The sequence below is a fragment of the Conger conger genome, chromosome 15 (genome assembly GCF_963514075.1).
Source record: "Conger conger chromosome 15, fConCon1.1, whole genome shotgun sequence".
Classification (NCBI taxonomy): Eukaryota; Metazoa; Chordata; class Actinopteri; order Anguilliformes; family Congridae; genus Conger; species Conger conger.
This window is the reverse complement of record NC_083774.1, coordinates 33,911,036-33,923,864: the sequence shown is the minus strand read 5'-3', so window position 1 is coordinate 33,923,864 and position 12,829 is coordinate 33,911,036. Positions and strand designations below refer to the sequence as shown.

The 12,829-nt window shown below is 42.9% G+C and overlaps 2 protein-coding genes across 2 annotated transcripts; one reads left to right on the top strand and one right to left on the bottom strand.

Annotated features, from left to right (window-relative positions):
• Nucleotides 1-9,532: 9,532 nt before the first annotated feature.
• LOC133112064 (histone H2B-like) lies at nucleotides 9,533-9,917 on the top strand. Its single transcript, XM_061222749.1, has one exon. It carries the CDS (start codon nucleotides 9,533-9,535, stop codon nucleotides 9,905-9,907), a length of 375 nt encoding a protein of 124 aa, XP_061078733.1. The 3' UTR covers nucleotides 9,908-9,917.
• A 1,599-nt stretch (nucleotides 9,918-11,516) lies between these two features.
• LOC133112072 (histone H4) lies at nucleotides 11,517-11,835 on the bottom strand. Its single transcript, XM_061222757.1, has one exon. It carries the CDS (start codon nucleotides 11,826-11,828, stop codon nucleotides 11,517-11,519), a length of 312 nt encoding a protein of 103 aa, XP_061078741.1. The 5' UTR covers nucleotides 11,829-11,835.
• Nucleotides 11,836-12,829: the final 994 nt, after the last annotated feature.

The following is a 12,829-nucleotide window of genomic DNA, read 5'->3' as shown; positions in this document are numbered from 1 at the left end:
CGCCTCTTGCTCCACCAGGGGGCCTACCCTGTCGCTGCTGCCCCCCTCTCCGCTGTTCAGGAGGGTTAGCCGGACGGCATTGTGGCGCCGCACTCCTGGCTGGGCCGTCGTCGCCATTCGCCAACAACCCTTCCGGGCATCCTCCCTGGGCAGCTCTTGTACTCCGCTCTGGCTTTCGGCAGGAAAGCGTTCTGCAGCAGTGGTGCTCTTCCTCCGGATGGCGGGAGACTTCTGGCAGGGTGGCCTCAAGGCGTGTCTCTGCCTCCGCTGGATGGCTCTCGAGGATCTTCGTCGCCGCCTCAGTCCAGGAAAGGTGGTGGAAACCCAGGCTTCCTGGCTGGCTCTCTGGATCCTCGAGGCTCCTCTGGTTTCGGCTCCCTCTGGTGGCAGGCTCTGGCAACGGCAGCTCCTCTCCGCTGTTCCGCGATCAACTCCTTCGCTCCTCTCTCTCCAGCCACCTGGTTGGTTGTTTCCTCCCAACAGGCCCTGGGGTACCTGAAGGTCGGAGAGAGCCGCGGTCAAGCCACTGGTACTCTCTCCTCGCTCCAGGTACGGCTGTTCCGGGAGGGTCCGTGAACTGCGAGCCGCACCAGCCGCGGTCAAGCCACGTACTGGGAACGAAACTCGCAGCCCGTCAGGTAAGGAGGAAAAACCAGGTGGAAAGATAAGAGGAGCAAAGAAGCCAGGAAAGGGAGGGAGAAAAAAGAGAGTTTAGAAGGGACACTAAGCTAACAGCCAGCCGAAAACCCCCTGTCTACCACTAGCACGCCAGTGGTAGGCAACAGGTTAATTTGTGCTGAAGAAAAACCAGAGGTTTACTGGTAATTGGCTACTGAAAATGTATCAATGTTCTGACACTGAACAAGGCAGAGACTGAGGTTTAAATACATGAGGTGACATACTAGGAGGGGCTCGGGAGTGAGGTGGGCTAACAAATAGACAACAGGTGAAGAACATCATAGGGTAATGATATTGTGTCCATGAAAACGTGGACTGGATGCACATAGACCAACACGTAATACAGATGCCTCTGGATTAGCGAGTGGACATTTGCATAGAGTTAGGAGACATAATGATAGTGTGAACTAAGCAAGTAGTCAGTGATAGCATAGGAAGGCGGAGCTACAGAACAGAATAGAAGCTGGAGATAACGTTAGTCAGTTAGTTACGTGCTTAAATCTAAAATACCCAAAATAAGTGACTGTTAGTTCATTAGTTAGACAGTATATATGTTAATATAATTAGTACGGTACAATATTTATATTAGTAGTTATTAGTAAGTACAGTGCTATACAACATTAACTTGCGAGAAAGCAGGAGGTAAGGAATGCGAGACTGGGAAGGAATCGTTGAAAACCGGAAATCTCCGAAACCACCCGAATGGTGAAGCGCGCAGACAGGAGTGACTCGGGCTCAGAAACATCCCGACACAAACATCACAGGGATCACAAAATGCAATAAATTACAAGAATAACAATAATTAACTAACAGGCAGACTCAGGAACATAACAATAACTCAACAACAAGCATTTATGAATCACTGGTAAATATAACATTAGCTGGTTATTCATTCATTCATTCTCCTAACCCACTTATCCTGAACAGGGTCGCAGGGGGGCTGGAGCCTATCCCAGCATACATTGGGCGAATGGCAGGAATACACCCTGGACAGGTCGCCAATCCATCGCAGGGCACACACACCATTCACTCACACACTCATACCTATGGGAAATTTAGACTCTCCAATCAGCCTAACCTGCATGTCTTTGGACTGTGGGAGGAAACTGGAGTACCCGGAGGAAACCCACGCAGACACGGGGAGAACATGCAAACTCTGCACAGAGAGGCCCTGGCCGACCGGGATTCAAACCCAGGACCTCCTTGCTGTGATCTGCTAGCAAGCTAGCATCACTTGTTTGATACAGGGCGGCCTGTAGTGTTGTGGTTAAGGTAAATGACTGGGACGCAGCAAGGTTGGTGGTTCTAATCCCGGTGTAGCCACAATAAGATCTGCACGGCCGTTGGGCCCTTGAGCAAGGCCCTTAACCCTGCATTGCTCCAGGGGAGGATTGTCTCCTGCTTAGTCTAATCAACTGTATGTCGCTCTGGATAAGAGCGTCTGCCAAATGCCATTCATGTAATGTAATGTAATGTAATGTGATGTAATATAATGTTTCTACAAACTCTTCAGCATCTTGCAGCATCATGAAACAGTTTCATAAGGAAACTTAACAATGGTTGATTCACAATTGTGTGCATGAAGTAGAGAATGCCAAATATAGCCAACAAAATTATTAAATAAGTCCGTCTAGTTAACGATAAAAAATAATAAACAGCCACACTGAAAGTTTTGAAGTGTATTTTCTCAAGACTAACGGTATAATGTAATGATTTTTCAAGGGACGTTTTGTCAAAAACAATTAATAGGAACAAAAGAATAGTCAAGAACAGTCTGCTTGCTTGTTTACAGCCTCACAGCAGGGTGCAATATAATAAGGTGGAGTTTCCAACATCATTAACACAATTATAACTTGTCATTGTGGGCTTGAAACCCACTCTATCGGAAAGATTAATGTCCCTTAAGAATATTTAATACAAATTTTGAAGTGATCAGTTCATTATATTTAACTAAATTAATAAAATATAAACTGTATATAATTCCGTCACACGTTAATGCTAGCGGGCATCTGACGTGAAGAGGTTAAGTTGAAAAGCTTGTCATAGCTCAGCTTTTGGATTTAACAGTTTTCATTTCATTTAATGAGCATTCATAAGAAAAATACATCAACAGATATTGGCCGCGTTTCCCGAACGCGTTAAGAACGTTCTTAAGCTAAGAACGTTCTTAAGGACCTTCTTAGGCCTCCCGAAAGAAGCAAACGCGTTTCCCGAAACACCTTCTTAGCCTAAGATGATCTTTCGTAAGAAGGTTTTGTAAGAAGGGTCCGGAGCGTTCTTAAGAGCCTTCTTAAGAACGTTCTTTATCGGGAAACCTGGCCAACTTAACAGGCTTCGTAGCGACCAAACGCTTGCAGATCCAGCCGCATCAGGCAACTGACCCATGAAATTGAGCACGGCAGATTAAAGATTAAAGAGTAAAGATTCCTTTACCACTGTGCATTTGCATACAAGAGAATGAGACACTGTTTCTCAACCAGCATCTGCAGTGCAAATAAAAGAGTCAAATAAACGAAACTGTGAGATCCATTATCAAGCAAACGTATTTTATTTATTGTGAGGGCTAAAGTTAGATACTCGTGCGCAGTAACGTTACGTTCTTTACGCCGTAAATCCTCCATGAGTCGGCAGGCAGTAGATGGTGTAGTGGTTAATGTTACCGTTTTTCGTGTGGAAGCCTCAGGTTCAAATCAGACCTCCACCCTTTCCACAGTTATTTAACACCTTATTTCCGGTTTAAACATTTATTATTATTGTTATATTTGTGTAATTGGCCATGATTCGCACACAAAAGAAATGTAAGAATTTAGAAATGTTACGGGTGTGGAGTGTAACTCCAATGATTTCTACTGGGGGGTTGTTGACCCAAAACAACATGCAGACGGAAGGTTAAAAACAAGATTTATTATACTTACTAAAACACAAGTTAAGAACAGATTAAAATGTCTCAGTGTTAAAAGAGTCCATGTCAAATCCAGCGAGCTAAGAGTCCCGTTCCGGGCTCCGCCTCCCTCCCTCGGCCTCACTCGCGGCTCCTGCGGGATGTCAGCTGTTCTCCCGGTTCTTGCACTCTTGCGAGCAGGCCGTAGGCTTGCAAACCGTAGCCGGTTTCAAGCCAATTTTCTGCTGTCTGTCCCATAGGGTCTGTCTTTGCCAAAGTGCCCCATGGTTGGGGTAGTAGTACCGGCTAGAATTTCAATCCACTTTCACCCCTGATTCATACTAAAATCAAAACTTTAAAGTCAAGTAATTTATTCTCCACATCCTGTTATTTCACTCAAAGGCCTTTTTGCCCCGAAAATGAGGAAATCCCTACCCTGTTACATAGCCTACGCATGGCAAATTAGAAAAGAAAATCCCGCAATTAGTATTATAATCGCGTTCTGGCGCCTCATTTCCCCGCGCGTTATTCTCAGTGTTGTTTTATTGTAGGACGCCACTTGTTACATCAGAACTTCATCTGGGAGCATGTAATTATGTGGAACAATCGATTAGCCTGGCATCGATTGTTTTGAATCCAGCACTGAGGGGGTGGACAGCTCCCATTAAGAACGTTCTTTCAACCCTTCTTAAGCGCAGTCTTAAGAACGCCACTAAGAAGGTGTTCGGGAAACACTCGTAACTTAAGGATCCTTCTTAGCCGAACCCTTCTTAAGAGCGTTCTTGACTCCTTAAGAACGTTCGCTATCGGGAAACGCTGCCATTATCAGAGACAAATATTTGCTTAAAGCAGTGCATCCACGTTGTCAAATGACACCAAATTTTCCACATCCTTAAGTGTCGATACATTGAAACGTTGCTGTTTGGCAACTTCGCCACAGATTTTGATTGGCTGTGATGGACGAATGCTTTTGAAAATAAATCCATCTACTCCATCTAGTTTTGTGAGGCTTGGTCTGAATATCTTTGCCAATTTTGGTGAAGATAAACATTTTTACCATACGGTTCTACAGCCTGCCATAGACACGCTAGACAGAAGAAAAATATTATTAATAATAAGAAAAGGTAGAAGCAGAGGTAGAAATGCATTTGCACAAATAATGTGGGAAAGTTTTCGGATGTTAGTTTGTTCGTAGGAGCCGAACAAACAAACTTCATTTTTTATAATTATTAATATCATATAAAAACAGGATTCAACATTAAAATGGGTAATGTTTCATTCTGGCAATCCTGATTAATGAATGCTTAAGTGGAGTTGAATATAAATTCCATAAAAGACGTATGAGGCATGGTGTAGCCTACTTCGGAAAGAACGCATCTTCAAAGAATGAGCCGATTTATTAGGTGAGGTTCACAAACGAAACAACAAACAATAACGGCAAGTCTAAGTTCAAGTTGCACCTGCAAACATCATGGTAGGCTGTAGAAGTGGCATGCCATGTGGCTGATGCGCTTCATTTGTTTATGAGCTTAGTTTTTTTCCTCGTGTTACTGTCAGAGGTTGACATGAACTGTTTTTCCCGGTCAGAAGGTTTGATCATTCCGATGTGACGTGAACGCAGCATTAGGCTTCGTTGCTCTGACTGACCTCTCTTTAAATTACATTAACTGCTTTATTAGAATATTTGAAGCATGGGCACACAATCACTTTATTTGAAGCTTGTGACATCGCCTTCTGGCTCTTTGCAAGGACAAGGAAAATGTAGCTATAGTCTATGCTGTCACTCTCTGATGAGATTTCAGATAGTATCATGAACACCAGTACCAAGATATTGTATATAACAAAACAATGCACTATTAAGTGTTTATAGACAAGTTTATACAGTTTTTAAAAAATGAAAAATCTTGTTTAAGTAGGTGGTTTTAATGTCTAATGTATGTTTTGGCTTGTTGTACTTCCAGTAACAGAAGTTCAATTTCTGCATCGGAAAAGCTTTTTTCTATTTTTGACTATCTCTTTAAAAAGCCGAAATTCCATATAGTATCCTAAAAGGGCGTCAATTTATGCTAACCACACATTTTGTGAATGCACCTTTGATGTATGATTACTTTGGATTTATCAACATACACACATGGATACAGAAGAAATCTGTGTCTACACTGTCGAGGACCCGGCCCTAGGCCCGCCTGATGAGAGATTGACAGAAGATGGGTTAGGCAGGAATGCATTGTTAACCCCTCGCACACGCCATTGAGGTGGTAGTAAGAATGCCCGTAAGAGGAAAAATATGTGGTTCAGAGATAATGTGCAGCCCTACTTGTCAGCAGAGGAGTCTGAAGTCAGAGGACTTAGATTTAGGGTACTAAGGAGCAAGGCTAAAGGTCTGACTGAGGCCATGCGTAACATGAATGTATAATAACATTCTTGGTTGAGAAGTGTGGGCTTGCTCCTACAGGGGAGGAGCATAAGGCCTGGTTAAAGCAAACAATGTGGACGATTGGGAAATGAAAGAGTATGAGGAGTTGGGTGATGAATTACACTTGGCTATTAATTGGATGTCCCTTGTAGATTCCTTAAGGCGCCACAAGAAAGAGCACCTGAAGAATGTATTGAGCCGGTGGAAGGCACTTACTGCTGGCTTGTATGACGTCAAAGTTTGGAGAGAGTCCAGGAGAGACTATGACAGTTAGGCAGATAACAGTGATGAATAGGCTCATTAAATAAGTTGCATAAGAGCTAGTGTTTTCCCACTCGGTATAATGGGGATATTTCGGGATGAATGTCTTACCAAAATAAGTACACTTCTATACAAGTTATAGGATATATAAGGAGTGAGCTTTTAGACGTTAAAAAAGCCTCTTAGGATTTTGCTTAACAAGATATCTAAGGGCTGTTGAGGAGAGAGCAACGCAGGACAACTATAATCAGGCTGGAGTGGCACGCTCCCTCTGCGCACCACTCCTGGATATGGATATGGAGAACGGAGTGACGTACGCGGTGCAGACTCAGCCCAAGAGTTGTGGCAACAGGACTGATAGCGAAGAGGTGTTCATGCGCATCCCTCATCGTACAGAACAGCTGGTGAAAGAGTTTACGACATGCTTGGAGCCATGAACTGCACCTGGCGGCCAACAGACGGGATGCAGGGTCCCTCCATGCTACAGAACACCTTCCTGCTGGACCCACGCAAGAACCTGAAGCCTCCCCCCCCTAACCTCAGTGTCAGTGAGGAGAGGCACATGCTGCGGCTGCAGTGCAAACCCCCCGACGTGTTCGAAGACATACCAGTGCACATCCCATACAACAGGCACTCGCGTTACAAAGTGCAGGTGAAGGCTGTCTCCAAGGACATCTGCGGCATTGGAGCCAGTGACTGGAGCAAAGTCACGTCTTTCGAAAGTCCGAGTCCTGATCCTGTCCCAGATTCCCAAACCAATGCAGCGGTTCAAAGAGCTCATCAACAGCAAGGAGGAGGGATCAAATCCCGCGGAAAACAAGACAGCTATATTTAGAGCATGGGTGGTAATTATATTTTGTATTACTTATAAGGTAGAGGGTAGCATTGTTAGGTGATTTAAAGTTATAAGTTTCCTTTCATTTTTATGTCTTCTATTTTTCAGTAAGATACTATAGAAGGTAGCATTATTAGGTGATTTAAAAGTTATAAGTTTCCTTTCATTTTTATGTCTTTTATTTTTCAGTAAGATACTATATAAGGTAGGAATAAAGTAGAAAAGTTTAGGGGTGTTCGTGCCCATAATATCTAGGAGTAGCTTTTATCTCCCTGAAGGGGGAGTCATAGGATAAGGTAAAGGCCAAACAGGATGGATATTTGAAGGGTGTATCTTGACATTAACATCTGGTGGAAAGGTGAATTAGAAAAACAAAGGGGTTATATGAACCTTATGTGAATCACGTAAAGGCACCGGTATACGGTTGAAAGAATATAAAGCAATGTATGTGATTAGCAAACTGAAAGATGATATTTAACCTGTGAGCTGTATAACTCTCTTCTTTTGATTATAATAAAGTATATCTGACTATAATCATATCTGAGAGAGGGTGAATTAATAAAGAAAGGTTCTTTTAGAGGAATACAGTGAATACAGGAGATCATATAACAGCGTTGCGTCACACCACTTCACTTCGAGACTGGGCTGGAAGTTCAGTAGAATTTACCAGTTCTCCAGGACGTTCGAAAGTACTTAAAGGAAAAGAGAGTTTGTCTCCGAGACAGCTCCTCGTGGGGTACTGCTCGTGGGAACGTGAGGTCTGAGCTCGGCACGGGGTCCGTGCTCACGACAACACCTGTTTCATAAATCTGGCGGAAGTTGTTAGTTTGTTTCATTTTACATTTGACATTACATTTTAGTCATTTGGCAGATGCTTTTAATCCAAAGCGACTTACAAGTGCATAGGTTCTTCCACAAGTTAAAGCAACACACCCATAACTAGTAAAATACACATGAAGTGCTGTTCTAAACATACAGTCATCATAAGTGCATTTCAATTCAATTCCATTTTTTCCTTTGGCAGACAAGAGGGATAGGGATATCGGAAAGGGGGGGGATCAGGAGGTGTGTTTTTAGTCTGCGTCAAAATAGGGGGAGGGATTCAGCTGTCCTCACAGTGGTAGGCAAGTCATTCCACAACTGAGGAACCAGAACGGAAAACAGGCGTGAACGTGTAGCTCGACCGCCAGGTGCTCGTAGTGAGGGAACCATAAGGCGACCAGAGCTGGCAGACCGGAGTGGTCTAGCTGGGGAGTAGGGAATGATTAGGGATTGGATGTAAGGTGGGGCAGTCCCCTTAGCAGCCTGAAATGCCAGCACTAGGGCATTGAATCGGATGCATGCGGTAATAGGAAGCCAGTGGAGGCCAATGAGAAGCGGGGTGACATGAGCCGACCTGGGCTGACTGGTGATCAGGCGGGCTGCAGCATTCTGGACCAGCTGGAGGGGCGTGATGGCACAAGCTGGGAGACCGGCTAGGAGGGAGTTGAAGTAATCCAGACGGGAAATGGCGAGCACCTGGAATAAGAGCTGGGGGGCTTTCTCCATCAGGAGATGACGGGTGGAAGGAAATAAAGAGTTGGGTGTCCTCGGCGTAAGAGTGGTAAAAAAAGCCATGGGAAGAGATAACAGAACCAAGAGACATGGTGTATAGCGAGAAGAGGAGAGGACCAAGAGTTTATAAAACTCTTTAACAATCCAATAAATTGTGATTAAATCTTTTCGTTTGACTGCTGGAATGAAAACCACCAAGAGATACTTGCTAGTCAATGTAACTAGTGAGATTTAAACCCGCACCTCTCTTCACCAAAAGATACACATTATCACTAGGCTAAAGGCGAACTCTCGCTGTCCCGTCGTTATTTTGAACCTGAGTGCTGCCGCAATGTTCACGGTATCCTGCTCAGGCCGTTATAGTTTTACTGCATCCTAATGTCCTTATTAGGAAATTAGACGAGCTACACCAAGGCGCCTGTATTCCACTCAATCAAAGTCCCTGTATTCCTCGCTCCTTTGACTTACTTGTAACACGTTTTGAAATTATCCGCAAGGGTGTATGAATTCGAGCCTTTAAAAAACAAAAAGCTTTAGCGTTTGTAGAAAACCCCGCACATTTTTATGTAAACTTTGTTTTAAGCAAACTATTCGTGAAAGGGAGAGTGTAATGGACTTAGAATGTAGGCAACTGCAATAAAAGTAGCATACATTAAGATTGTACAAAAATAGAAGAATGTATGACAAACGAGGGGGAAATCGGTGGTTCTTCGTTCAAAAGAGAGTTCTTTTTGCAGACCCGCCGTATTGAACCAATACATTTTGAAAATAATATCGTGGACACACAGCTTCCAATGAGAATTCATCTGACGTCACCGGTAAAAAGGGCATGTAAATTAGCATAGATCCCTGGGCAGACAGTTGAAGTGCGAGACCGGATCGCGTTCTCTTCGTTCTAACGTGCGAAATGCCTGAGCAAGTGAAGTCCGTGGCCAAGAAGGGCTCAAAGAAAGCAGTGACCAAGACTGCCGGGAAGGGAGGAAAGAAACGCAGAAAGTCCAGGAAGGAGAGCTACGCTATCTACGTGTACAAGGTTTTAAAGCAAGTGCATCCTGACACTGGTATCTCTTCCAAAGCCATGGGGATCATGAATTCATTTGTCAACGACATTTTCGAGCGTATTGCTGGTGAGTCTTCCCGTTTGGCTCACTACAACAAGCGTTCCACCATCTCTTCACGGGAGATCCAGACCGCAGTGCGCCTTCTGCTGCCCGGAGAGTTGGCCAAACACGCAGTGTCTGAGGGTACTAAGGCCGTGACAAAGTACACCAGCTCCAAGTAAACTATCTCCGTTCTGCTTTACCCAAAGGCTCTTTTAAGAGCCACCCACAACAACTAAGAAGAGGCAAAAGATCATTTTTGTTGGAGTCCAAATGATATCTCCGTAAATAGCCAGCTTTGTGGCTAAAGATGTGTATATAAAGAAATCAAATATAAACGTACAAAGCATTTCTAATGCTGTGCTTCTTAATTAAAAAGAACACAAGTGAATGGCCTTCATCGGCATTATTTCATTGTAAAATGTAATCATAATTTACTTCGCAATCTCAGTTATATTTTAGGAGAGAGAACTTTACATGCTCCACCAGTCTCTTAGATATACCATTTAGGCCCGCAAGTGCAAATGCATTTCTCATTCTTCCTATTCTTTTCAATCTTATATTGTCCTGTCTTTCCACTCTTCCATTGAGTGTCATCTTGTACTCACCTAATGTTTCATGAAACCTCTCATCTCTACCTTACTAAAATTTAAACTCGAATATGAACCGTTTTCATTGCCCGATTACATAGTTTAGACATGATTTGAACATGGTGCAGTAATATTCAATCCTCATAATTTCAGTGATTCCTGATTCTGAATGTGTGGCACATGGGTAATGTTTAAATACAAGCGATGCCAACATAGCCTGCAATAACAAATATTCGTAGATTTTTCAAATGTACAAATATTCGTAGATTTTTTTGTAGAATTTCTGGATTTCCATTTCAACAATTCGCAGGAGGTAAATAACGGTGTTGCAGTGGCAGGGTGCTACATTGATAAATCAGAGTTACTAAGCTGTTAAAATACACACAATTATATATGAATTCATGTTTTCTATTTGTTTAGTGTCAACAGAATACTCGTAGGCTAGGCTACGTTTCACTAATCTAGAGAAATGTTTCTGAATTAAGAGTATGGGCGGCCTGTAGTGTAGTGGTTAAGGTAAATGACTGGGACACGCAAGGTTGGTGGTTCTAATCCCGGTGTAGCCACAATAAGATCCGCACAGCCGTTGGGCCCTTGAGCAAGGCCCTTAACCCTGCATTGCTCCAGGGGAGGATTGTCTCCTGCTTAGACTAATCAACTGTACGTCGCTCTGGATAAGAGCGTCTGCCAAATGCCAATAATGTAATGTAATGTAATGTATGTGAGATGCAACTGACAATAGGCTAGAACATAAGCGGTTACAGTACGAGGTATTGAGACTGAACACATTGGGATTCTGTATGCCAACAAAAGGATGGTGGCAATTACACGAGATAATAGCAAAAAGAGATTTTCAAACTAGGTGAAAATGTGCCTTCACACTTCATACATCTGCTCAAGTTCTCACCGCCTTATGCATTATCAATACGCCGGTGAATACGAAAGAGCGATTGTCCAGCAATAGGGTCAAATGCAACAAAATAGCAAACACTGTTGGAGCGTTTCATTGCTGCCTTCAGTAGATTACGTTTCACCGCTTATGGATCAGTTGAACTGTGCACGTTCTCGCGAGCAAAATGGCAACATGCAGAAACGACATCATTAACGAGGATACAGAAACTTCTACTTTTCATTGAAAATGTGGGTGGCTCTTAAAAGAGCCTTTGGAAATTTTCAAATGGCATTCATGAAGAGTAAACGTTTACCCACCGAAGCCGTACAGAGTGCGACCCTGACGCTTCAGAGCATAAACTACATCCATAGCGGTCACGGTCTTTCTCTTGGCGTGTTCGGTGTAGGTGACGGCATCGCGGATAACGTTCTCCAAAAACACCTTCAGGACTCCACGAGTCTCTTCGTAGATCAGACCAGATATACGCTTGACTCCTCCACGGCGAGCCAAACGACGAATCGCAGGCTTTGTAATACCCTGGATATTGTCACGCAGAACTTTGCGATGACGTTTAGCGCCTCCTTTCCCAAGACCCTTTCCACCTTTGCCACGACCAGACATGTTTCAAAGTACGTGCTGCTTTTGAATATACACTCTAACTTTCAAAACACGAATATATCTGCGCCAAGACGACCGGATTGAAGCCATGCGTCAAAAGGCTGCTCGAGCTAAAGCCCGCCTCCAGCACTCCCAATCTCGCGAGGTATTTGGGGATTTCCTGCAGAGCCAAGAAGTCTTGTTTACAAGATGGTGCAATAAGAACAATATGAACGTGTTAATGTTATTATTCATACCATGGCAAAGCTATTTCTGGCATAATGTGGTTTAAGGTACATAATAAATCTTAAGATGAAAAGCACTTAATTAGCTCGTTGATACTTAATGTGATATGTTATTTTACGTTTAGTGTTCATGTTCGGTAATGTTCAGTCTTCATTCATTTCAGATAAAAAAAACTTCAGTTAAAAAAAAAAACATTGTGATGTATGTTTAAAAGGATTGTAAGATGCAAACTAAATAGTTATTTTTTACATGGGTTTACCTTTGACAGTTTGTCTTTTAAAGTTAATTAAATACAAAAATCCATAAAAAAGCTTGCTAAAATGAAAATTGTATGGAATATTAATACCAGTGCTACACTAATTGTGTAGATCTGTTGATATAACGTGTTCTAAAGCAGGCAGAACTTTCTTATTTTTTATTTATGGAAAGTAGTTTATTTCAACTGATTTACAACTTCAAATAAGAATAACCCAATAATTTTACAACAACATTGAAATGTCCCAAATCTTACTGACACCCTTATTGTACTGCCTAGTCCATGGTGAGACCACAAAACGAAATAAAAATATTGTAGATGACAAAAGCCCACCAATGCCTATGTACAGAACCCATCAGATGAAAGGCGGAAGTCAAAGTAATGATGTTGTTAATGTGCTGTCCATGTTCCAAGTTCTACTGGGTATCATCTGTTGAGATCATAAGAACTTTTGTAATACAAAAGAATAATCCAGTTTGTCCCGCTTTTACGGTGTAAGAATTGCCGCTTTCACAGAAGAGCA

Coding starts and splice junctions, on each gene's coding strand:
- LOC133112064 (XM_061222749.1), top strand. CDS start 9,533: ATGCCTGAGCAAGTGAAGTCCGTGGCCAAGAAGGGCTCAAAGAAAGCA.
- LOC133112072 (XM_061222757.1), bottom strand. CDS start 11,828: ATGTCTGGTCGTGGCAAAGGTGGAAAGGGTCTTGGGAAAGGAGGCGCT.